This window comes from Theropithecus gelada, chromosome 7b (assembly GCF_003255815.1).
Source record: "Theropithecus gelada isolate Dixy chromosome 7b, Tgel_1.0, whole genome shotgun sequence".
Classification (NCBI taxonomy): Eukaryota; Metazoa; Chordata; class Mammalia; order Primates; family Cercopithecidae; genus Theropithecus; species Theropithecus gelada.
In genome coordinates, this window is record NC_037675.1 from 69,159,898 (window position 1) to 69,185,992 (window position 26,095).

The window sequence follows — 26,095 nt, forward strand, 5'->3', positions numbered from 1 at the left end:
CCTTTTCAAGCCTACCTTTTATGAGCTCTCTATTGACTCTATTGATTCTATATTCCCTTCAAATTAAACAACTTCCACTTCTCCAATCGTGCCCTGCAATTTTGGGCATGGTGTCTTTGATCAGATGTTTTAATTTTGTATTCTTTGTCCTTCCCCATCCCCACTTTCCTCATGACCCCCAGCTTTCTGCTTGTCACACTCCTACCATTCTTCTAAAGCTCATCTTAAATGGTACCTCTTCCACGAAGCCTTTCCTGGTCTCCCCTTGTGCAATTCCCAAGATGTTCATTATTTTCTGCGTTAATAGATTTACTGGTTTAGCTCCCATATTATTGCACTATAAACAAGTAAAGGCCAGGTGTGTTCACCTGCCTCTGTATTTCTCGTCATACTACTACACATCATAAAGAAACTTAAGTGACCATTGCATTTTATTGCTATTACCTGCTCATAGTAAAATTCACTTCGCACCAGCTCATTTTCCTCCTCTTTGAGATCCAAAATCCATTCTACCTCATCTGCTTTGGGGACTCTCACCACAAACGAGTATGGAGGGCTTTCACTCTTGGAGCTGTCTAGAGCTGAGAAGAGAAATACCATTCATGTGTCATTCACTGGCTGGCAGTTCAGTCTAACCCAGTCCTGTGAGCTGGCATGAGTTGCAGGTAGGCATTTGCCTGCTATTTCAGGGCCCTTTCTCTCTCCTTGGTTCCTTTTGTTTGCTTTAGGACACCCTACTAAGCACCTCAAACTGTCTTCCCCAGGCGTAGACCTGGGGTGAGTGTTACAGCATTTGTCACATAACCTTGCTTCACACAAGAAACCTTAAAAGGGGTGTGTTTCTCAAATAAATGGCTGAGCCACTGGATACTCTAAAAACTAACCTGTTGTGGAGAGTTACAGGCCAAACTGTTAACGGGATTACCTAGGGGTAAGGAGGGATCATGGGGAGGTAGGATGGTAAAGGGAAACTTAAGAAAAACTAAAATCAAATCACGTACTAAAAGTTAAGAACCAAATTATTTGGTTGCTGGCCTTCTCAATGCTAGAAGCTAATGGGCCAGTGTAATAGGTTAATATGATGAACTTCAGAGGAAACAGGCTAATAGAAATGCCAAGAATTTGCTTTGGCAAACAAGTTGGATGGAGTACATTAGCTGGACAAGTATATCAGTCGCAGCTGACATGCTGAAGATAGAGTTAACTTAAGTACACAAATGAAGAGTCACAGAGAATGGGATTTGGCCTTACCTTCTGGTTTTCCTGAAGGCTCCTCTGGTACACTGAAAAGAGATAAAGATAAATTATTAAATAAATGCCTGAGTCACTTCTTTGTTTTGAGCTTAGTAGATGCATCAACTCACAGTGTCTCCCTGGGACAATGGAGGGCTCTTTGAGGGTAGAGTTGTTGAATGAAAGAGTCCCCCCCATCAATATGAACTGCCCATTTCAAATCTCAGCAGTATGGTGTGTGGGTAATTCCTCCCTGAGGGAGGGAGGCAGTGGTATGCTAGGGTCACGGAAACTGTAGAATAAATATGGTATGTTTTCCTTCCTATGAGATCAGTAATCATTATGGTAAATAATGACCAATAATGTTCATATCAGGACAAACACAATAATGCTATGAAGGAGAACATAAAATCTATTTAAGTTTGTAAATAAAACATGCATAATTCAAAGTAACTTGTTTTGGATGGTTGCTTTGGCCCATATTCCTGGATGCTCTAGGAGTCTTAGGTTCATGCTCCTTTGCTACTAGAAGTAGTGGAAACAATTGAGCAACCCTGAGCCAACAAACAAAGTCTTGATCTGTCTCACTGGAGGTACGAGCAGGTTCTTAAATTTGTTACCAGGTGAATTCTGTGTAGGCAAGTATGGAGGCTCTTCTAATTATGGATTACAAGCAAGAATGACTACCTAGATCAGAGTTGATGCAAGCGATGCCCAACCACTCAGCTGGTGTGAACTCCATTTGAGTCCAGCTGAGACCAGTTGAAGCAAGAGAGGCTGGAAAATAGGTGAGCTCGTGAACTAAGCTCAATGGCCTCTGTCTGGGGAAGGGCTAAGGAACCAGTGTTCCAATTTCAGAGAGAAAATCATGTAAGAGCCTTGAACACCGCTTTCTCTCACCCTACTTTCTCTCTTAGTAGTTTCTCTGACCAAGGTCAGTGTACAAACACTTCAGTATAGAATTAATGGCATTTCAGTGTGGATGTTAAACATTTCTGGATTTGAAATGCTCTCCATAATGAGACTCCTAGGAGTGTAGGGACCTGGGGGAGGGTGCAGCAGTCAATAATAGCAACAGCCCTGCTGTAGGACACTCACTCTTTGTTGCAGTAACTATAGCACTGATCACACACACGAGCAGGGTTCTCTCTGCAGCCTTCCACCAACATTTTCTTAGTGGAGCAGGAGCTGCATACTAGCCGGCCACAGCGGCGACAATGATGACGCCTGTTAAACTGCGGAATGCCATTAGGAAGAGAAGAAAGAGGGAGGAGAGAAGGGGAGATTGTCATCAATCCACCTATACATGGTATTAGCTGCCAGTGGCTTACTTATTAAGAACACCAAGTGCTTGGGTCTCTATTGAAAAAGGACACACCAGTCTTTGCCCTCAAAAATTGAACATTTAAAAATATCTGTCAGCTGATGGGCAAAGGTGCCAAGTCATGGAGTTTTGCAATAGCTCCTGACAAGTTCTACTTGCGTATGGAGGCAACATGTGAAGAAACAGGAAAAAGTAGTGGGGAAGAAGTCACTTTCTGAGCCAGTGCAGATCACATTTCTACATGGTATTGATGTCAATGATTAAAAGGTATGCCTTTTCAAAATGCCTTTATTTATTTGTTTTCCCCAAGGTTACTTTAGCAGGTGCCATTTGTAACACATGATAAACATGAAGCAAGACTTTTAGGCTGGGCGTGGTGGTTCACGCCTGTAATTCCAGCACTTTGGGAGGCAGAGGTGAGTGGATCACCTGAGGTCAGGAGTTCGAAACCAGCCTTGCTGACATGACGAAACCCCATTGCAACTAAAAACACAAAAATTAGCCAGGTGTGGTGGCGGGAGACTGTACTCCCAGCTACTCAGGAGGCTGAGGCAGGAGAATTGCTTGAATCCAGGAGGCAGAGGTTACAGCGAGCAGAGATCGCACCACTGCACTCCTCTGGGTGACAGAGCAAGGCTCTGTCTCAAAAAAAAAAGAAAAAGAAAAAGAAAAAAAAAGACTTTAAAAATACAAACACTTAGGTATAATTTAATTTTATACACAAATTCTTAATTTGTATCAGTCAATTCAGAATTTCTCATCAGTCTTTTCCAAATTACATACCTTCTCTATACATCCGTATTCTGGTGTGTGTAATACAGTAATAATATTATCAAGCCCATCAGGTTATTGTAAAATTTAAGAGAGATAACTTAAGCAAACCACTTAGTATCATGCCTGGAACATAGAGAGTAGGCAGTCAATAAAGGCCCACTGTTGTCATGATTAGAAACTCTTTCTATAATCTACCCTATATGTAAGTAAACCTTCTATATGGTGGTCTTAAAGCTAGAGAGCAGCTTGTCATGCAAAACTCCTTTCAGTGGCTTGTCATATGTCTCAACAAGTCACAACCAATTTTCCTCCTTGAAGATTTATAAGTTTAAATAAGGAAAATATCTGACTTTGCTTTCCTCATATATATATATTTTTAAATCTTAATTTTTATTTTAGGTTCAGGGGTACATGTGCAGGTTTATTGTATAGGTAAATTCGTGACTCAAGGGTTTAGTGTACAGCTTATTTTGTCACCTGGGTACTAAGCATGGTACATAGCAGTTTTTCTTCCCTGAACCTCTTCCTTCTTCCACCCTCCTCTCTCTTAAGTAGCCCCCGTGTCTGTTGTTCCCTTTTTTCTGTCCATGTGTTCTCAGTATTTAACTCCCACTATGATTGAGAACAAGTGGTATTTGGTTTTCCATTCCTATGTTAGTTTGCTAAGGATAATGACCTCTGGTTCCATCCATGTTCCTGCAAAAGACATGATCTTGTTCTTTTTTATGGCTACATAGTATTCTATGGTATATATGTACCACTTTTCTTTATCCAGTCTACAGTGGATGGGCATCAAAGTGACTTTAAAGTACTGCTTCATTTCATTCTAATAGAAATATAGAAATGTTACACCTCTTTTATAGATGAGGAAGAAACAGACACAGGGCAATTACATCAACACTGTTTTCATCAGCATTGAGCTGATGTGGCATACTGGGCAGGTACTCTGTTAACTATGGTGACATGTATTTATTTAATCCTAACAGCTCTATGAGCCTAAGAATGTATCATCCTTAGTTTACAAGTAGGCATATGAGACCAAAATAGTGTATAGTCACACTGTCATTAAGAGGCAGAGCCAGGATTAGAACCCAGGTCCTCTATCTCTGGAGTCAGTGCATATAACCACTGCTAGGTCACCAGTCTTACTGTTAAAGACATGGAGCTGGAAACAAGATCCACTGACACCTGGTGACTCCTCCTGCCTCTTTTTTATTATCTCATGACAATGGCAAAGATTTTAGAATTCACTGCTATTTGAGGGTGTCTACTACCTGTCTGAATCCAGAAAACACATTCTGATCAGGTCAAAAATAAACCCAAAGTCTTAGATTTGGCAGTTCTGAAAATACCGATATTCTCTTGGGGACAGGCGTTGACTGTAAACTCAGGCTCATGAACTAGAATTCTCCTTTACCTTCTCCCGAGGGTGACAGTGGAGACCGATGCTGCTTACCATGGTGAAGTGTTCCCTGCAGCAGACCATGCAGATACTTTCAGTCTCATCTGGTACCCACTGGTGCCTGGCAGGCGGTGTCGCTGGGGGCACAAATTCCTGTGGGGGCTGGGTTGGTGGAAAACTCCTTTCCCTTAGACTAGGGGAATGTACACCGGAGATACCTGGGAGGCAGAGCCAGAGGTGAGAGTAAAAGGTAATCAATATGCCAGCATACAGATGAAGAGGCAATGATAGAATTTCACCATTTTACAAAGCTTATTGAAATAATAGATCCAGTTAATGATCATCAGTGGCTGTTTGTGTCATAAAAGAGAGACAAATGAACATTGTGTGCCTCCTGATGGACGTGTACACCACCTGCTATCAAGTATACTTACGAAAAAATATTAAGCCTGAATCAAGTCCAGCTTCTAGATCTAATTACTAGTGTCCTGGAAATTCTGGGGATGAAGAGGCAGATTGCCACAGGAAGGCAGTCAGCAAAATCCAGCATGTGGGAAGCTCCAGGGCACAAATGACTAGTCTCCACAAATAAAAAAGAGGTAGGGGGGATAAACAAGAAAAGAGGCAGGGAACCTATTAATTAAAGGCACTTTAAGAGGCCGGTGCAGTGGCTCATGCCAGTAATCCCAGCACTTTGGGAGGCTGAGGCAGGAGAATCACTTGAGGCCAGGAGTTCAAAACCAGCCTGGGCGACATAGCTAGACTCCATCTATACAAAAGAAAAAATTACAAAAGTTAGCCAGACATGGTGGTGTGTGCCTGTAGTCCCAGCTAGTAGGGAGGCTGAGGTGGGAGGATTGTTTGAGCCCAGGAGTTCAAGATTACAGTGAGCCATGATCAGACTACTGCACTCTGGCCTGGATGACAGAGGGAGACTCTCTTAAAAAATAAAAATTAAAAAAAGATTTAAGAGATATTTCGCCAAACGCCAAGCCATGTATGGACATTATTTAGATCTTGAGTCTAGAAAAACCAACTATAAAAAAATCTTGATGAAACAGCTGGAGAAATTTGAATACTGACTTGATATTTGAGAATAATAAGGAATTATTATTAATTTGTTTTTAGATGTGATAATGGTATTATGGCTTTGTTTCATGAAAGTCCTTACCTTTCAGAGATTTATACTGAAATATTTATAAATGAAATGATATGATATCTGGGATTTGCAAAATTTCCATAATAAAAAGCTCATATAGGCTGGGTGCAGATTATGCCTGTAATCCCAGCACTTTGGGAGGCCAAGGTGGGAGGATGACTTGAGTTCAAGAGTTCGAGACCAGCCCAGGCAACAAAGCAAGATCCTGTCTCTACAAAAAATAAAACAATTAACCAGGCAATGGTGGTGTGTGCCTGTAGTCCTAGCTACTTGGGAAGCAGGGGCAGGAGGAACTGACCTGCAGTGAGCTCTGATGGCACCACTGCACTCTAGCCTGGGCAACAGAGTGAGATCCTGTCTCCAAAAAAAAAAAGAAAAAAAGGTCATACACTCACACACACACACACACACACACCATCAAAGCTGCTCCGGCTGCCATTTATACAGATGCATGAAGCTGCTAATATACTTGCAAGGCTGAGCCGTCCCCTCAGCTTGGCTAGTTACCATGACGCATGACTAATTCTCAAAGTATGGCCAGAAAATGCCACAGTTTGTTTTATGACATATAAAGAGATTTCTTCTCATCTAGCCAAGCAACATTGGCTGGTCACAGAAAAAGAGAGCTGTAAAACATGGTGCACTTAGTAGCACTCAGAAGAAGAGACCTTAGAATCCTGCTCCTTTGACCATTTGGCAAAACAAAATACTTGGCTGAGCTTCTTTTGGGAGTAGGCCATTGTGTGGGTGCTGGAGACCAGGGCACTAGAGGGGTGGTGAAAAGGGCGACCAAGACATGGCTGAGACCTTCAAGGAGCTTGTGCTTTGTGTGTGACAGTATGAACTTGAGGGCTAAGTACAGTCAATCCTCATTAATACCAGACTGCATATTTGTGAAGCTGCTTATTTGTTAACATTTGTAACCTCAAAAATAATATTCATCTTGCTTTTGTGGTCATTTGCAAACACGTGCGGTCGTGAAAGTTTTGAGTCACCTAACACTCAATACTCAGATTCCCAGCTGGGGTTGTTTCAGCCTCTAAACAACAGTGACCTGGCTGGGTGTGGTGGCTCACACCTTTAATCCCAGCACTTTGGGAGGCCAAGGCAGGCGGATCACCTGCAGTTTGAGACCAGTTTGGCCAACATGGCGAAACCCCATCTCTACTAAAAACACAAAAATTAGCTGGGTATGGTGGCACATGCTTTTAATCCCAGCTACTTGGGAGGCTGAGGCAGAAGAATTGTTTGAACCCAGGAGGTGGAGGTTGCAGTGAGCCATGATTGCGCCAGAGCAAGACTCCGTCTCAAAAAAAAAAAACAAAAAACAGTGACCAGAAGATGGAGGTGGTAGTGGACAGTGCGGGGTAGTACAAGAAGCTCAGTGCTGGGGCTAGTTGAATGGGATTTGAACTCCAATTCTGGGACCTGTTAGTGGGGGTGGCCTCAGGCAAGTCACTTAACACTTCTGAACCTCCTTTGTAGAAAAAAGGAAATAGAATCATCTACTATGAGCTGTTTTTAGGGTTTAAGATGACCATCTATGTGAGATACGTGTATACATGTACATATTTCCCCTAGGAGCAAGAGTTCTGGATTTTCTAGTTCAGTGTGGAGACTTTATAGACATACTGCCACAAATAACAATAATTGACTGTATGTTGAATCTTTTGAGATATATGTAAATCTGGAATGAACCAAGATAAACAATTAATAACGTTATAACTGACAATGAAAAAAAGAAGCAAAAAAAAAAAAAAATTCTGAAGGACAGAATAAGGCAAGACTAAACTGAAACATTTTAGTGAATAATCAGAGCCAGCTCTTACCAGGAGGAGCAGCAGGACAGAACTCTGCCGATGGTGATCTAGGGAGGGTCTCGGGATCTGCAGCCTGGTGGACAATTTCTTGGAGGTGAATCACAGAATCTGTAGAGAGGGAAAATGCTGACAAAATATGGTTCTACCATAAGTATCTTGATTCACCATCCTAGGCATTTAGAACAAAGCTCTGTTGGCTTCTCTGATTGTCATTCCATGACTCTACTAGGTATTAAGAGAATGGAGAAGGTACCTCTAAGCCCATAGCATGCATGTTTCTTAAATGCCTTGAAAAACAAACCACATTTAGGCATATAAGATAATGAAATGGACACTAGGATTCTACAAAATAAATCTAAAAATGCCCAGAGGGAAGTGGAAGATGTTGAAACGATGCCCCTGGAGGGTAGGGAGTAAGAAAAAAGAGCTGGCTGGGAACATCAGTCCATACTTATTTCAGTGTCTTCATTGTAGAATAGGCTGAGTCAGCTCACATACAAATGATATCTGATGTGATCCTGGGAATAAGGCATATTCTCAATACCAAATGATGGCACTGAAGAGCCCGCTATATCAAGGCCAGACAGACACCATTTCCAGCATATTTTGTTTTCCAAACCTTTATGTTATTATGCATGCAGTGGTTACCTACCACCTTTTAATTCTGGTCATTATTCTACTTCCTCCAAGACCAAGATCGCTCCTATATAATAAAGAGCTATCTCTCCTGAAGTGTATTCGTTCACTCTAGATCAACCCGAAATATTAAAAGGGGTGCAAATTAAAACTAAGAATGCAGCATGGCATTTCTTCCCTCCACGTAGAATCCCCTTTTAGGATGCTAGCAGTTACCTGATCGTTTCTCCCTCTGAGGGTATGGGAAGTCCAGGGCTTTCTCTGCATATCTGGAAAGCAGTGAGTCCACCTCGTCCATAGTGAAGCCGATCTCCTGTCCAACCATCAGCTGCTGCAGAGTCTGCACAGCCACAGTGGCCCAATCCACCTTCATGTTCATAAGCAGCTGCTCCAGCATGAGCAGGGGGTTAGAGGACAAGTGGGAATAGCTGGCCCGGTGCTGCTCAGGCAGGGTCAGCAGAATCTGTTTGTGGGGTAGATCCATAGAGTAAAGAAAATAGTACACAAATTTCAGAAAAAAACTGAAGATTCTCACTGGGAAGGAGAAGGGTGCATGAGAACAAAAGGCACATAGCCAGCTACTGAAACGGACTCGCAGTTTTTTAGGCAGGAAGGTTGAGCTCCCCAGTAAATTCTGCAGATGGTAATTGAGAAGTACCCCAAGTACCTTCACCAGATGAGAGGTTAGTAAACTTTTTCTATAAAGGATCAGAGAGTAAATATTTTAAGCTTTATGGTCCATAATATCTGTCTCAAACATTCAGCTCTGCACATGTACCTTGAAAGCAGCCACAGGTAAAATGATAGTCACATGTGTGTTCCAATAACACTTGCTTTACAAAAGCAGGCTGGGGACTGGATTTGGCTCATGGGTGGTAGCCTGCTGACCTCTGGCCTGGACCCTCCAGGTATGGTTGAGGTCTCCCTGACCCTTAATGCCACCATTCTGTTTGTTTGAGGCTTTACTCAGAATGAGAAATACAAGGTGGTGTTAGTGGTCTGATGAAACCTGGTACCTCCTATGTCCTACAGGTAAACAATGAATCTAAGTTCTCCTTAGAAGTCACGGTCACTAGGCTTGAAATATGTTCACTGACTCTGTTCACTGCCGGTTTTCAAGGGTTCCCCTATTCAGCTACGGTACATTGGGTGTATCTTCTTAAGGAACATGTTATGTAGTTTAACTCTTAGTAAGTGGGTCAGTGGTTATATTTATGGTTCTCCTAGCACTCGTTCTATTTGTGGGGTAGTATATAGGACTGCCAGGCAGAATAATTAGAAGAATGCCAGAGGGCCCTAGCTCTCCTCAAACTCTGCTTCCCTGGATTACTATTTCTAGCTGGTGGTTTCTTCTATTAATGTCTCCAAGGTTATACATCAAAGGTAAGAGCTTATCTCATCTAATTACATAGACAACTAACCCTCTTCCACTAGCACAGACAAGTTTATCAAGCAGTCGTTTTAAATCCTCACATCAGAAGCCCTTTGGAAGATGTCCAGTCCCTATCTCAAGACCAGTTTTAATTGATCTGGGGTTGAGGTGAATAACCTGGTATTTTTTTTTTTTTAAGTCCAGGTGATTCTGATATATTGTCAGAATTGAGAAGCATTGATAGAGCAGATGCCATGGAAACCATAAAGGCAACTTAAGAGGACCAGGTAGAATTCACTACAGAGGCAGGACAGGAAGAGAATGACAAGTCTAGGAGACTCATCTAGGATACAGTGAGCTGCTAGGGTAAGGATTTCATATAGCACAGGCCAGAGATGGCAGGTGCCTGGCAAAAGAGCCATTGAAAAGGCAAGTTCTGAAGAAGAGCTAGGCTCGCAATATCTCCCTCAGGTATGCCTTCCCAACACCTCCTTTTCCTCCTTACCTTGGATCCCACATACAGCGCCTGGATTTCACGGTGTCGGACAGCAGTCAGTTGTCCATAGAAGTGAGTGGTGAGGTAGTTGGCCAAGAAGTGAGAAGTGGCCAAGCTAGTGTGCTGGTCAAGGGATTGCTCTGTCACTTCAAGGCACATGGTGGGGTCAGGGATTCTTTGCAGGAGCTATTGTTGAAGGGTAGAAGAGGAAGGTGAGGCATGCAGGAGAGCTCTTAGATCAGCCTTGTTTTGTTTGAGAAAGGAATATTTAGGTTTACGCATCTTGGACTAATCCTTTCTCTATACTCGCTTTTTTTTTTTTAAAACCACCTCTGTAGTTTCACAAATGCCATGGCTTTGACAGGACCAGAATTCAGCAGAATTCTGGACTCAGCTGCCCCATCTGGCGCCCAACGCAAGGCTAGGCCCCTTCTTCTCAAGATGACTATAAACAGCTCCTGGGCCGGGCGCGGTGGCTCAAGCCTGTAATCCCAGCACTTTGGGAGGCCGAGACGGGCGGATCACGAGGTCAGGAGATCGAGACCATCCTGGCTAACACGGTGAAACCCCGTCTCTACTAAAAAATACAAAAAACTAGCCGGGCGAGGTGGCGGGCGCCTGTAGTCCCAGCTACTCGGGAGGCTGAGGCAGGAGAATGGCGTGAACCCGGGAGGCGGAGCTTGCAGTGAGCTGAGATCCGGCCACTGCACTCCAGCCTGGGCGACAGAGCAAGACTCCGTCTCAAAAAAAAAAAAAAACAGCTCCTGAAGGATCTGAAGAGGCATATCTGAGACTGCATGGGATTCAACATGAAAACAAAGCCATCTGATTTGACTAATCTTCTTGTCCCACCCCAGAAGAAAAATGGAAAGAACTGGGGGCTTACTTGCAGAGCCTTGTCATGATCTCTTCTTCCTAGAAGATGGAGAAGATGCTTTTGATGAAGGTTGATTAAATGTTCTCTTGGAATGGGGTACAGGCAGCCCCACTCCTCACACAGCTCATACTCCTGGAAGGAAACACACATGCCTTCAATACCTTTACATGACTGCCTGATTCTTCTTAGCAGTCTTGAGTCTACAAAGCCCCAGGAATGTCTGTAAGTGCTGATGGGAACTTCACTATGATGAAAATGATTGAAGCAGGCTTACTGTTCATATCACTTTCCTCTTAGCTCTACTATGAAAAAATAGCAGATGACGTGGCAACAGACACTTGGTGTCAACCCTGGGGAGATTCTAAGGAAGTGGGAAAGACTGAAAAGACTCTGTTTAAAGGACATAGCACCCATGCTATAAGAATGGGCAGGCCCAATGTTGTCAGACTTTTAAGTTACAAAACTTTTAAAAAATCATACAATTTCTGTATTTTAAAATTTTGGCAATAAAGTCAATATGAAAAAATAAAAATTCTGTAGACCAATACTACAAAGGCCAAATACACATATCACTGGTTGGATTCTACTCATGTTCCACCTCACTACCCCAAAACCCCAATTTGTGAACTGTAGATGAAGTTTCAGAGAATAGAATTCCTAGGGCTTTGTTCAAATATTCCCACATAGGGGTGTCTGGAATGTCCTCCCCACAACCCTGCCTAGGACTGCCTTCTTCAGGATGCTTCCTTGTTTCTCAGGCTATGTTAGGTGCCCTGTCTGTGCTCCCACAATCTGAGCTTACTTCTGTCATTTGTATATTACGTTGCAGTCACCTAGGGATGCATCTTACATCACCTCTGTCCCCAAAATGTGAGCCACTCCAGGGCAAGGACAGCTTAACTATTTTTGTTTCACCATCATTTAGCACAGTGACTGGCAATAGGCATGCAATAAGTATTTCTTGAATGAACAAACATTTGAATGAGCATCTACAGTCAGCTTCTTAAAAGGCAGACAAAATCCTACCTAGCACTTGGAAGTCTAATAAACATGAACAGATATTCAAATTTATTAGTAATCATGTAAATTAAAACAACAATGAGATACCATCTTATTGTAAACATTGAAAAGTTGGACAATATAAAAAGGTAACAAGGGGCTGGGCATGGTAACTCATGCCTGTAATCCTAGCACCTTGGGAAGTCAAGGTGGGTGGATCACTTGAGGTCAGGAGTTCAAAACCAGCCTGGCCAACATGGCGAAACCCTGTCTCTATTAAAAATACAAAAAAAATTAGCTGGGCGTGGTGGTAGGTGCCTGTAATCCAAGCTACTCAGGAGCCTGAGGCAGAAGAATCGCTTGAACGTGGGAGGTGGAGGTTGCAGTGAGCCAAGATTGTGCCACCGCATTCCGGCCTGGGTGAAAGAGTGAGACTCCGTTTCAAAAATAATAATAAAAATAAAGATAAACAACAAGGTGACATGTGTATGGAATAGCAGGAACTGCAAGTGGGAGTATAACTGGGGTAAGCGTTTTGGAGAGCGTGTTGATAATATCCTAGTAAAGGTGAGGACGCTCGTGACCGATGATCCAGCAATTCCACTTTGAGAAATACGTTCTCTACCTAATATACACAAAGTAGAAAATTTCAGGGTGATGAAATTTATATACACAGGGTGATGATACAAAAGAGTCAATTGTATTATTCTCTATACTTATCTGGATTTTGGCAAATTTCACAATAAAAAAGAATGTGGTATAGTTATTTTTTAAAAAAGGGAACACTGACATGCAGAAAGGGGCTTATACAGCCAGCTAAGGGGTTGCAACTCTGAAAGGAGGATGAAGTGGAACAACACCCAGGAAAATGGTACCTGTGCTTCTAGAATCATGTTCATGACAGTTGATGGGTCCTCAACACAACAGCTCCTCAAGGTCTGCCAGTCACACCACACAGGGGGAGACTGTAAACCTAGAATCTAAGGAAAGACAGGAAAATCCATCAAACCACACTGCAGCTTCTCCTTCCATGAACAAGTCACTGGCATGCCCACAGATGGGCCATCTCTAGATCTCTGCCCCAAAGTCAGGCTGTTAGAACTTGCCAGAAAAGAGAGCAAATTGGGCAAAGATTATTTAGAGAGCAGAGTGAACCTATCCGGGAAGAACAAGCAGGAAGTGAAGGCTGAATATGGCGGCCAGGACTGGGGCCTTTCACTAGTTAAGACAGTGCTCTCATGCTTCCCAGATTGTTCTGGGGTTCACCTGTCCCATGCTCCTCCACCCCAAACTCCACCCAAGATATTCTTCTGGCTTGAACGCTCTGTGGGATCGCCTTTCATACAACATTTTAGCTCTGCATGAAAACTGCCAAGGAAGAATAAAAATAAACCTTTTTTCACCTGCCATTTTCACTGTCTCTGGTAGGGTTCCTGGACTCTGTCTGCTCCAAGGATATGTTGGAAAATTAGCATCTATTTTGTACTTGTTATGTAGCCATGCTTCCTAAATTTGTCTCCCTAAACCTCTTGAGCTTGAACATAACAAACATGTCACAAGAATCTTTCACTTTTGAAATTGTCACCTTCATGCATCTTTTCAAAATAGCTCTTGAAATTTTGCTGAAATTTAAAACAAACTTTATAGAAGATATAATATACAAAAACATACACAAAGGTCAAAAAGACATGTGAAAAAGCCTTTTTGGACCGTAATACACCATTTCAATGTTAATTTTGTTATTTTTACCCTCACTTCATACAAATTTATTTAAAATTACAGAAGTAAGTAACACAGGAACCAGCTAGGAGGCCTCCCTGCTGTCCACCTAAGAACTGAAGCCAGATGCAAAGCAAAACCCAGGCCTATGTTTTCTGTTTCTTAAAGTCCCCCATCATACGAGAATAGGTTGGAGTTGATCATAGAGTGAGAAGCCCATTTCTTTTCTCTTGATGCGAGGGCCCATACCTTCTGATACACCTGCAGCTCCGCCAGCTTCCTCTGTAGCTCACACTTTAGTCCTTCTTGGACAGCCGTGTCTGAAATGCAGTAGGCCAGAATCTCCAGACATGACTCCAGGGGCCACCTGTCCACAAACTGTAAGGCCAGCCGACTTCTCAGAGATGCATCCTTCACAGGAAACAGGTATTGCCAACCTTCTTTGTCTATAAGACAAAAAAGATGCTTAGAGGCAGCAAGCATGGGACCTGAAGAGCTCAAGAGTCCACGTTACTTCTTGAGAAAGGGCTTTCTTCAATTTCATAAAACAGGAGCTTGGAGGATCCTTAAGATGCATGTGATCTTAATTAGTTTTTACACTTGGAACCATTATATGACAAGGAAAATGCTGTATCTCTACCCTATGTTTATCTTTAGGTAAACCTGATAATAGTCATGAGACTTTCAGGAGGAAGTGAAGGAAAGAGAAAGGAAGGAAGGAATAAAGGAAGGACAGAAGAGATGAAGCTCTCCATGTCTTGGCATGCTGAACATATAGGACTGTTTCAGACTCACTTTGTCAGTGAAACTTTCCTTTTCCCTGTAATTTCCACCCTATGCCATACATAACCACTTGAAAGTTATTCCAGATAGACTAGTTTCACTCCCTGGATATTCTCTGTCATCACGACTTAGATCTCTCTCTTCCACACCCATTTCACAGATATGATCTTGGAGATACAAAAAACAGACTCCAAGCAATTAAGACCACACAGTCAGTCAGTGGATTTCTCCACCTTTTCAAGGATGGATTTTCTCCTTTCCAAAGGGAGCCAAACCTCCTATCCGAAAGTCATTCCCTACATCACACCCAACTCTTGCTACAACACTGCTAGGAAATCCTAGTAGTGTTGCAGCTCATTGGCTTTCCACTCTGGTTACATGTCAAAATTTCCTGGGGAGCTTTCAAAGCAGTGGTCATCAAAGAGACCCACAATCTGCTTTTATAATAAAGTTGTATTAGACTATAGCCATGTTCATTTCTTTATATATTGACGCTGGCTGCTTTCATGCTGTACTGGAAGGGCTGGGTAGTTATGAGCGAGACTGTGGCTTACAAAGTCCTGGGCCTCTGGGGATGGGGCCCAAACATTTGTAGTCTATAGAATTTCACAAGAATTATGATATACAGTATTGAGAATACTGGTTATGAGTGCCTGTTTAAAGTCAGATGGACTTGGGTTCTAAGCTCTACTCTACCACTTACCACCCTGGGTAAGTTTCCTAACCCCTCTGAGCCCTGGTCTCCTCTTAATAACATGAGATTATAGTGGGACTTCTCTCTAGTTACCATGAGGTTTAAAGGTGATAATATACCCAGTGAATACCAAGTATTACCATTAGTGAAAAAGGGAGGCACAGCATTCTGCTCACCACATGCCACAGCACAGCTCAGGACCGCATCCTTTATGCTGCTCAAATCGTCCACATCTCGCCCGTACACTTCAATGAGCTGAAGGGCCTGGGACCAATCTCTGGCCACCAAGGATTCCTCGAAAGCCTCAGTCAGTACATCTAGGGCAATGGGAGAATGTAGGCCCAGGAGAACGGTAGAAAGACGGGCCCAACCACAGAGATTCACTGCCAGATTCTGCCCCTGCTGCGAGGACTCCCGCAGGGGCTCCCAGGCAGCCAGAAGGAAGGCCTCAAGCAGAGGGAATTGTTCCAGAAGGCGCTCACACTCCCGGGCTACCTGCTCTGCAGCCAGAGGCACCTCCCTGCGGCCACGAAGTTCCTTCCATGACAAGCTGGGCTTGCTGACCTTTAACCTCGGGGAAGCCCCCAGGCAGGCCACCGTAGCTAGGAGCTTTGAGCGAGACTTAAGAAAGGCCAAGGCAGAGGAGGTGAGGGCTGGGAGTGATGAGTCCCTTGGGGAGGAATAGGGCTTTCTTTCCAATGTGGGGTTCTCAGTTGGCCTCGGGGAACTCGGTGTAGAAAGTGGGAGGTCATCTAGGCAGTGGGAGGCATGCAGCTGGGCCAGAGTACCCAGACGAGTCAGGAGGGAGGAGGTCTGTTGGCTTTGCCGGGATGAGCAAAGAGCAAGGGGCTCACAGCAGCAGCTGACGATGACCTGCGGCACACTTAGGCTGAGATTCTCTTGGGCCAGAAGGGTTGCCAGTCTGGAAGGAGAGAAGCAGAGGGCATACAAGGCTTGAATACACAGGCACCATTACCCAGTCTTACAATTTATTTATGCTTATATGAGCAAATGTAAATAAAAGTTCCTAATCGTTACACTTTTTTTTTTAAACACAAAAAGTAGCCTATTAGACATACTGCTCTGCCCTTTGTGTTTTCACTGAGCACATCTGCGAGATCTATCCATATCCCTCTACAGAGAGGACCCTCTTTAGTTTTTGCAGTTACATAGTATTCCATTATACAGATGAACCATAACTAGGCTCCTGTTAGTGGACAATGAATTTTCTAATCTGTTGGTACTATATACAAGATTGCAATGAAATGATTTTGTGCATAAATCACTTATGTATAATAAAGCTGTAGGATACATTGTCCAAACTGGATTGCTAAATCAAAGGGCATATGAATTTGCAATTTTAATAAATATTGACAAACTGCCTTCCTATGGAGGCTGTACAAATTTATGTCACACTTGCATTCTCTGAGAATGCTGTTTTCCTACAGTCTAATCAACTATGTTATCGAATTTTTGGATTTTTGCCTATTTATAAAGTGCAGAGTCACCCATTGATTTCATACTTAACAATATACATGCTAGAGGTATTGAGAGAGAAAGCAGGAAACAAGGCACATTACGTTTTCACAGAGTTGTGTAAGAATAAAAGATTCAGTCTGGAAGAAATCCCCACTCTCTGTACTAACCCCAAGCACCAATGCACTGAGCCCTTGGCTATCTTGATGAAATCATTAGGAAGGCCCATGGCTGACTGGCTTGCATGGAGGTGGCTCCTACCTCTCTGGGGGAACTTGTCTTTCAAACAGGAGATGTGACACCAGTTGGGAAGAGCTCTGTTGCAGCAGAACAAAGGGATTTCCTACCTTGACCTCCACATGATCTGCAAAGATAAAGAACATGATATTTGTTTGCACCACTGACTACAAGAGTTCAGAGCCCTGTTTCCCAGAATTGAGAAAAAAGTACAGTGTCAAGATGAAGACAGTATTGAGATCCTTCTGTTAATTCATTCTAGGTAAAGGGTATTCTCAACATGAACCTGACCACAAGTTTATCTATATCTTACCACTGCTCTAAAGACTTCCAATCCCAGATGAACTTCAGTGGGCACGTCTAGCCACAGACCGCTAACTCCTGCTCTCTTCAACCCGACTGAAGTGCATGTGGTACTTACTCTGTGAACTTAAGAAAGAATCTGGTACTCATATCAGAGACTTGATTCCTCTGCTGGCCCCTCGAATCCACAGTGGACCACAGGTCTGACAGAGATGTTTTTGAGTCACTAATTCCAAGAAAATTAATTGAGTACTCCCATACAGTTATACTAGCATAAAGATGAGTAAAATAGCCAGAGATGAATAAGAGAGGAGGACCTTACAAATCTACTGTTCTTGGCTACTGCTGTATCCAGAGTCTTTTAATCGTGCGTCTTTTCTCTTCCTTGGCCTGAACACTTGCAGCTGCCATGAATCTATTGCCTCTTTCTTGCTACCTACCAGGCTCAGAGCTCAAACTTTGAAGGAGAACTGCAGCAAGGGTGCTGCAGTAACTGAAGAAGGTGCCCAAGTAGTCCATCTGTCTGCTGCCTGCTGGGGTCTGTTTGCCCAGGTTCTTCTGGAGGAGCTGAGTCTGGATCTGCACAGGGTGGGCCTCTGCCTCTGGAGCTTTCTGGGCTGCCTGCTCCACCAGGGAAGACAGTGGAGGAGTCCTGGGCTCTGAGAGGAGGATGGCAGGAGAAAGGACACAGGCTTTAGTCTGTGAGTCCAGCTTTGGGTCAATTTCTGACTGGATATGTGAACTGGGCCTCCTATGCACTGCCTGGGGCATCTGATGGCCTGGGCACTACACTTACAAGGCAAATATAAAATCCCAAGTCAGTCACTTGGACAAGTGATTCTCAGCCAGGAAGAACTTTGGGTCTGCAGTGTATAAAATTACTCTGGTGTATATAGTTCTGTTTTTATCCTTGTCTCTGGGGTGGAACAACTTTATGAAGAACACAGCAATCTTTTGCGGAAGGGTTCATCAGTATTTACTGAGCATCTGCTGGCTATATTTCTCATTCATCATGAGAAAAATGTATCAGCTAATGGAGTGTTCACCATTCTTTCAATTGAGAGGTGGGAAAACAGATGAAGTTAAGTTATGAGACATTGAGACATGCCCTGGCTAACTAAAGGAATGGTAGAGCCCAGTTCTGGAGTCCAAGCCTCTGCTCCAAAGTGCTTCATTACTCTCAGCTGTTTCCTTTCCCCAGTTCAGCTTTTATTTGTTCCCAAGCAGACAGCCTTATACCTGGCAGCTCTAGTGCCTCTCTCAGTGACTGAAGGACCTGATCTTGCTGCTGGGAGAGGGTGGTGTGGCTGGCAACACAGTCCTCGGTTAGGCTGGGCCAGCACATCTGAAGCAGTTCAGTGATGCTGCACCGTGGAGGGCCTCCTCCCTTTTCTTCCACACTCTCTATGGAAAGCAAATGAGAAAGAAAAAGTAAAGTCTGCTGCTGACCTAATGTTCCAGGTCCAGAAGAAGAAAAGAGAAAAAAGCAACTCACCTGATTTGGTTTGACTGGCTGACATAAGCAGATAATTGAGAATCTTACTGATTTGCTGAAGAACAACTGGAAAACCTCGAATGCCATCAGCATTTAGGAGTACGTGGTCTATCCGTCGACCTGGAAATAAATGAAGGAAGAGGGAATGCCAAAAAAAAAAAAAAAAAAAAAAAGAAAGAAATGTTTTCAGAGATTGGCACTCAGTCCTATATTTACCTGTGAAATTTTATCCTCTCCAATATTAAGGAGGAAATATATGCTGTGCTATTTTGGGTGACAACCAGTATACTTGGCTTATTTCATGCCTGAGATTCTAGGACTGCTGCTGGCAAGATGCCTCAGCTGTCAACAACATCAGAAGATTCAGAATCTCTGGCACTCCTATGGAATTGCTGTCCCAAGCCAAATGGATTTGCCTTGGTACTGCCCTCAGCTGTGAATTTGAGTGGGGATCACATGTCTTCTTTAATTGCTTTAAGTGGTATCTTCACACTCCAACCACACTATAAACAACTTAATGGACACAGATTATTCCTTACATCTCTCCTATACTCCCATATGCTCAGGATAATCTGGAAACACAGTAGTCACTAAATTGATTCCTAAATCAGTATATTGAAGAGATATTTGCACTCCCATGTTTCTTGCAGCACTGTTCACAATAGCCAAGAGTTTGAAGCAACCTCAGTGTCCATCAGCAGATGAATGGATAAAGAAAATGTGATACATTTACACAATGGAGTACTATTCAGCCATAGAAAAGAATCAGATCTTGTCATTAGCAACAACATGGATAGAACTGAAGATCATTGTGTTCAGTGAAATAAGCCAGGCACAGAAGGACAAACACCACATGTTCTCACTTATGTGTGGGATCTAAAAATAAAAATAACTGAATTCATGGAGCTAGAGAATAGAAGGATGGTTACCAGAGGCTGGGAAGGTAGTAATGGGTGGGGGAAGATGGAGATGGTTAATGAGTATAAAAAACAGTTAGAGGCTGGGTGTGGTGGCTCACACCTGTAATCCCAGCACTTTGGGAGGCCAAGGTGGGTGGATGGTGAAACCCCTTCTCTACTAAAGATACAAAAATTAGATGGGCATGGTGGCCCACCCTGTTGTTCTAGTTACTGGAGGGCAAGGTGGAGGGCTGAGACAGGAGAATCACCCGAACCCAGGAGGCAGAGGCTGCAGTGAGCCCAGATGGTGCCACTGCACTCCAGCCTGCGTGGCAGAGTGAGACTCTGTCTCAAAAAAAAAAAAAAAAGTTAGAAACAATGAATAAGACCTAGTATTTAATAGCACAACATGGGGGCTATAGTGAATAATAATTCAATTGTACATTTAAAAATGACTAAAAGAGTCTAACTAGCTTGTTTGTAACACAAAGGCTAAATGCTTGAGGAGATGGATACTCAATTTTCCATGATGTGATTGTTAAGCATTGTGTGCCTGTACCAAAAAATCTCATATACTCCATAAATATATACACAGACTATGTACCCACAAAAAAAAAAAAAAAATTCCTTATTGATTGACCTGAACTGTTTCAGTGATTATGAGCTTGAATAATATTTTATTTCAGGATATAAGTATTAGATGAGGGGAAGGGCAGATCACTGGACAAAAACAGCATTGTATAAGCCACTGTGTACTTTCTTTGAAGGTAATATAAACATTAAAGGACATTTTAACCAACAGCTCAGAGGTGATTTGGAGGGGTGTAGAGAAAAGAGTTAAACAGCAGGCTTGACACTGCTATCCTTAGAACATCTGCTTGCAAGGCTGGCCCTTGGCTGGCACTGTGGACTTGACTGGTAAGAAGTTTCCTATGCTGATATAAAACTTTCCTTAAATAGTGACAGTGGCTCACTGGCCCTAAACTCTTTGTACAATGTGGTTTATGCTGAACACCTGCTTGCCTTTTGGGAACCTGGAATTTGCTACCTGCTACGCAGAGGGTGTTTTTGTCACCAGTCCTCAAAAAAAAAAACCTTGGGTGGCTGCGTGCAGTGGCTCACGCCTGTAATCCCAGCACTTTAGGAGGCTGAGGCAGGCGGATCACGAGGTCAGGAGTTTGAGACCAGCCTGACCAACATGGTGAAACCCTGTCTCTACTAAATACACAAAAATTAGCCGGGCATGGTAGCACGTGCTCGTAATCCCAACTACTCGGGAGGCTGAGGCAGGAGAATCGCTTGAACTCAGGAGGTGGAAGTTGCAGTAAGCAGTGAACCAAGATTGAGCCACTGCACTGCAGCCTGGGGGACAGAGCGAGATTCCATCTCAAAAAACAACAACAACAACAATAAAAAAATAAACAACAACAACAAAAACAAACCTCAGGCCTTGAGTCTCTAATGAGCTTCCCTATATACAACACCTTGCAACTGCTGGCACAACTCATTGCTGGAGAAATAGGCATAGGCATGCCCTGGGTGACTCCACAGGCAGAGGACTCTCGGAAGCTTGCACCTCGTTTCCTCCAGATTTCATCCTATGAGCCTTTTTACTTTGCTGATTTTTCTTTGTATCCATTTGCTGAAATAAATCTTTGCTCTATGATGATAGGCTGATTCTTGAGAGTTCTTCTAGAGAATCACCGAACCTGGGGGTGGGCTTGGGGACCCCAGACACAAGGGGCTACTCATATCATAACCTATTCACCACTTCTCCCTCTATATTACTGAGGCAGAACAGGTTCCTTTCTCCTCCACTACTCAGTCCTTCCAGTGTTTGGTGCAAGTAGCAAGGACAGGTATGGGGAGTAGAATGTTGCCTAATTCTACCTTCGTATACCTATGCCTTCACATACCTGATTTCTCTAAGAATTCCATATGCATATTCTGCACTATTATTGACCTCGAGGTATGATTTCCCTCAACTGTGACTTATTCAGTTTTCCCTTACACCTGGATTACAAATTCAAGATGGTCTCAGGTTTCAGGTTAAGTGAAGTTCACCAAGGAGAGGGCATGCAGTCTTAAGGCTCAAATTCCATTGACACCATTTAAAAAAAATGTATATTTCTCCTTTGAATTCACCTATAATTCAATAAAGAATTTCCCCAAATTGCTATGTCTATTTTGTCTCTCAACAGACTGTATTTATGCCATCAGATTGTATGTGACAAAATTTCATAATCCATTCACCATCTGCCTCCTCCAATAACTGCTTTCTTCCTGGACAATTTATCAAGACTCTCAGAAACCCATCTCATTTAAGAATGAAGGGATACAGCTAACACAGCACACTCACCCCGCCTTTCAAGGCTACTATTCAAACGCCGTTCAGCCGTCTCCAAAAGCTGCTTGCAGGTTTTCCAGAGCTGGCACTGAGAGCAAGCTAGGTCAAATGTAGCCATGGCAGGGGGGCTGAGGTCTTCCAGAACTTCTCTCAGGGGAGCAGTGGGCTCCACTAGAGTCGTGCTTATCCAGAAGTCCTCCTGGAGCGTGGGGATGGGGTCTCCAGAGGTGCTGAGCAGCTTGTCGGTCACGTCAGAGATAGAGTAAAACACCATTCCTGGCCGCCCAGCAGTGGAATAAAAAGCAAGGGGTGAAAAGGATTCTCACTACAACTTTTATTAGGTAAAGTAGTTACTTTAAAATTGTTTAAGGTTCATCTGCACAGGGTATCTTCTATGTATATTAGCACTATCATTATGGCCCGCTCTTATAGCTTCAAAACAGTGGCATGAAAGGAAGACCAAGAGAAACTCAGAGTGGTCCAGATGAGGGAGGGCTTCTTCCAAATGGGGTCTCAAAGTAAGTTCAGAAAGAATGACATAGACCTGTGTGTGCTAATCAGAAAAGATCTCTAGAACACATTGCTAAAAAGCAAGGTAGACTGTAGTATTGTCCTAAGAGACTACTTATATTAAAAACAGAAATGATGTGTGTATGTTCTTGTGAATAGGCATAGAAAATTTCTGGGATAATATGTAGGGAGCAATATGTGATGGTACCATGGTATGTAGAGCCTAGGTCAGTAAGAGTTGTGAAAATGTGGAACAAGAGTCCAACTTCAAGAAATAATGAAAAGATGGGCTCTCTTGCAGTGCATCCAAGGTTGGGAAATTGAGACCTGTGAATTCTAGGGCCTAATTTTTTTTTTTTAGATGGAGTCTCGCTCTGTTGCCCAGGTTGGAGTGCAGTGGCACGATCTTGGCTCACTGCAAGCTCCACCTCCTGGGTTCACGCCATTTTCCTGCCTCAGCCTCCTGAGTAGCTGGGACTACAGGCGCCCGCCACCACACCCGGCTAATTTTCTTTTTGTATTTTTTAGTAGGGACGGGGTTTCACTGTGGTCTCGATCTCCTGACCTCGTGATCCACCCGCCTCGGCCTCCCATAGTGCTGGGATTACAGGCATGAGCCACCGGGCCCGGCAGCCCTATATTTTAATATTCAACTTCACTTTATAGAACAGTAAAACAATATGCTTTATCCCTGAGTAATTACATGGGAAGGAAATAAACTCCTAACCATTTCCTGAAGCCAGAGACAGTGACCATCAAAACACATGTTAAAAATAGCATTCATAGTCTTCATTGAAATCACACAGGATAAGCTTAATGCAGAAGGTCGAGTGGTGGTATGTGAACAGCCCAGGCAAGGAGGATGGGCACAGCTGGAAAACTGGAGGTATCAGCTTTGCTGTTTTTCAAGGCAGGTGTCCTGTATTGAATTTTTGCTCACCCTCATGAGGAGCGTAGGATTTTGGTGGTTTCTCCCCTTTTACCCCCTCTCCCAGCCACCTCACCACTTATGGTGTTAGCAGGGAAGCCTGACCTGCTGCCGCAGCACTGCCAATGGCCTGTAGAGTTGAGCGGCCACTGCCAGTTCTCCGAATGGTGTTGCTACCCCCATCTGAGTTCTGGTTTTCAATCTTGTGCTCTACTTGGGCCAGTTCTTGGATCACTTCCTGGTAGCGCTCCATGAACATCAGTTCTCCTGAACTGGGTGAGGACTTCAGGTTGAACGTGAACAGCACCTGTCATGGGAGAGGGAGAGTGTGGTCTCACTGATTTAGGGAATGTCCACAGATAGGAGATCTTGCCAACAATTAGACTGTGGCCCTAAGATGTCTTTGTGCTTTGTAGGGTCAGAAGGGCACTGAATGTTAGAAGAGCAGTTCAACTATAAAAAATAATTCATAAAAGTAAGAAAACCACCAAAGCCTCACTAGAAAATAGGCAAAAGATGTGGACAATTTCAGAGGAAATATATATGACTAATATATAAATGGGAAAATATTTTTTTCCCTTGTCAGTAATCTAGGAATTTAAGTAACAATACCATTTTGCATCTATCACAATAACAGAGTGCAAAAATAAATCCTCAGGAGGTAGTGTAACATTAAGTATCACAATTTTTTTGAAAAGCAGTTTGGCAATCCATAAAGCTTTAAAAATGTTTACATCTTTTGACTCAGCAGTTTTTATGTGGAACTTTCTTTTTTTTTTTTTTTTTTTTTTTGAGACGAAGTCTTGCTCTGTCGCCCAGGCTGGAGTGCAATGGCCAAATCTCAGCTCACTGCAAGCTCCACCTCCCGGGTTTACGCCATTCTCCTGCCTCAGCCTCCTGAGTAGCTGGGACTATAGGCGCCCGCCACCTCGCCCGGCTAGTTTTTTGTATTTTTTTTAGTAGAGACGGGGTTTCATCGTGTTAGCCAGGATGGTCTCGATCTCCTGACCTCGTGATCCTCCCGTCTCGGCCTCCCAAAGTACTGGGATTACAGGCTTGAGCCACCGCGCCCGGCCGAGGAACTTTCTTAAAAAAATAATTCAAAAGGCTTAATGCCTAAATGTAATCACCTTGGCACTATATATTACAACTATTACAAGGTTAAAAATAATCTAAATCTTGAGCAACAGGGTTAAATGCAGCTACTTGATCAGACTATTGTAAGGTCACTAAAATCAAGGTTAAAAGACAAACGCTAATATTAAAATGTAAAAATGCATGATATAAAGTTTTAGATTGGAAATAATCTCAGCTATATAAAAGTCATACATATTTTGGAGAAATATTGGCCAAAAAAGTAAATTTTTAATATTGGTTGTTCCATACTATAGGGTTAAAAGTAATTTTATTTTCTTGTTAATACTTTCTGGTATTTTCTTATATGTACAACTAGTTCTGTCTGTATCCAGGTCAAAAAATAAAAGTTTTACTGAAAAAAAAAAAAAAGACCATGGCTCAAGAAAAGGAGGAGAAGTGGAGGACATTTAGGGGTAAAATATCATGGGACTCCTAGTTAATTCCTCTGGATTTGAGCATTAGAAAGGCTGGGGAGGGGCTGGCTGGCATGGTGGCTTGTGCCTGTAATCCCAGCACTTCATGAGGCCAAGGAGGGCAGATAATTTGAGGTCAGGAGTTTGAAACCAGCCTGGCCAACGTGGTGAAACCCTGTCTCTACTAAAAATGTAAATATTAGCCAGGAGTGGTGGTGTGCACCTGTAGTCCCAGCTACTCAGGAGGCTGAGGCAGGAGAATCGCTTGATCCCAGGAGGCAAAGATTGCAGTGAGCCAAGATTGAGCCACTGCACTCCAGCCTGGGTGAGAGAGTGAGTCTCTGCCTCAAAAAAAAAAAAAAAAAAAAAAAAAGAAAAGAAAAGAAAGAGAAAGGCTGGGGCTGGGGAGGGTCCTATCCTCCTCCAAGGATCATAATTATCATTAAAGTGTAAGATCTAAAATGATCAGAGAAGGTTAAGTAAAAATTGTCCTATCACCTAGAGTTCCCTAGATTTATTCCTCAACAACTGAACTCACATGAAAGAACAATTCTGACCTACATGCTAAGTGGATAAACTACCAAATACTTTACTACCAGTAAAAGTATCATTAATATGCCAAGAGGGTTTTAAACATTAGAAGAGTACTGTTTTATGCTATTAAGTTTAATCAGGCCGGGCGCGGTGGCTCAAGCCTGTAATCCCAGCACTTTGGGAGGCCGAGACGGGCGGATCACGAGGTCGGGAGATCGAGACCATCCTGGCTAACACGGTGAAACCCCGTCTCTACTAAAAAATACAAAAAACTAGCCGGGCGAGGTGGCGGGCGCCTGTAGTCCCAGCTACTCGGGAGGTTGAGGCAGGAGAATGGCGTGAACCCGGGAGGCGGAGCTTGCAGTGAGCTGAGATCCGGCCACTGCACTCCAGCCTGGGCGACAGAGCGAGACTTCGTCTCAAAAAAAAAAAAAAAAAAAAAGTTTAATCAACAGTAGAGGATTTCATATTCCTCACAGCTAGAACGTAATCCTCTTAACATTCCTATGAGGTAGAAAAACCAGGTAT

At 43.2% G+C, this 26,095-nt stretch overlaps 1 protein-coding gene across 1 annotated transcript in view; it reads right to left on the minus strand.

Moving 5' to 3' along the window:
* The window catches only part of ZFYVE26 (zinc finger FYVE-type containing 26), a 68,675-nt gene that overhangs the window by 19,561 nt on the left and 23,019 nt on the right, over positions 1 to 26,095 (minus strand). Inside the window, exons 15-31 of the mRNA XM_025392624.1 lie at positions 23,589 to 23,790; positions 22,058 to 22,321; positions 18,800 to 18,919; positions 18,544 to 18,708; positions 17,745 to 17,963; positions 17,026 to 17,128; positions 15,465 to 16,210; positions 14,061 to 14,257; positions 12,968 to 13,072; positions 11,103 to 11,225; positions 10,226 to 10,402; positions 8,565 to 8,811; positions 7,722 to 7,820; positions 4,788 to 4,951; positions 2,332 to 2,468; positions 1,252 to 1,283; positions 445 to 581 (exon numbers count right to left, since the gene is read on the minus strand). Coding sequence (XP_025248409.1) covers positions 445 to 581; positions 1,252 to 1,283; positions 2,332 to 2,468; positions 4,788 to 4,951; positions 7,722 to 7,820; positions 8,565 to 8,811; positions 10,226 to 10,402; positions 11,103 to 11,225; positions 12,968 to 13,072; positions 14,061 to 14,257; positions 15,465 to 16,210; positions 17,026 to 17,128; positions 17,745 to 17,963; positions 18,544 to 18,708; positions 18,800 to 18,919; positions 22,058 to 22,321; positions 23,589 to 23,790 — 3,237 coding nt within the window. The remainder of the gene's footprint in view (positions 1 to 444; positions 582 to 1,251; positions 1,284 to 2,331; positions 2,469 to 4,787; positions 4,952 to 7,721; positions 7,821 to 8,564; positions 8,812 to 10,225; positions 10,403 to 11,102; positions 11,226 to 12,967; positions 13,073 to 14,060; positions 14,258 to 15,464; positions 16,211 to 17,025; positions 17,129 to 17,744; positions 17,964 to 18,543; positions 18,709 to 18,799; positions 18,920 to 22,057; positions 22,322 to 23,588; positions 23,791 to 26,095) is intronic.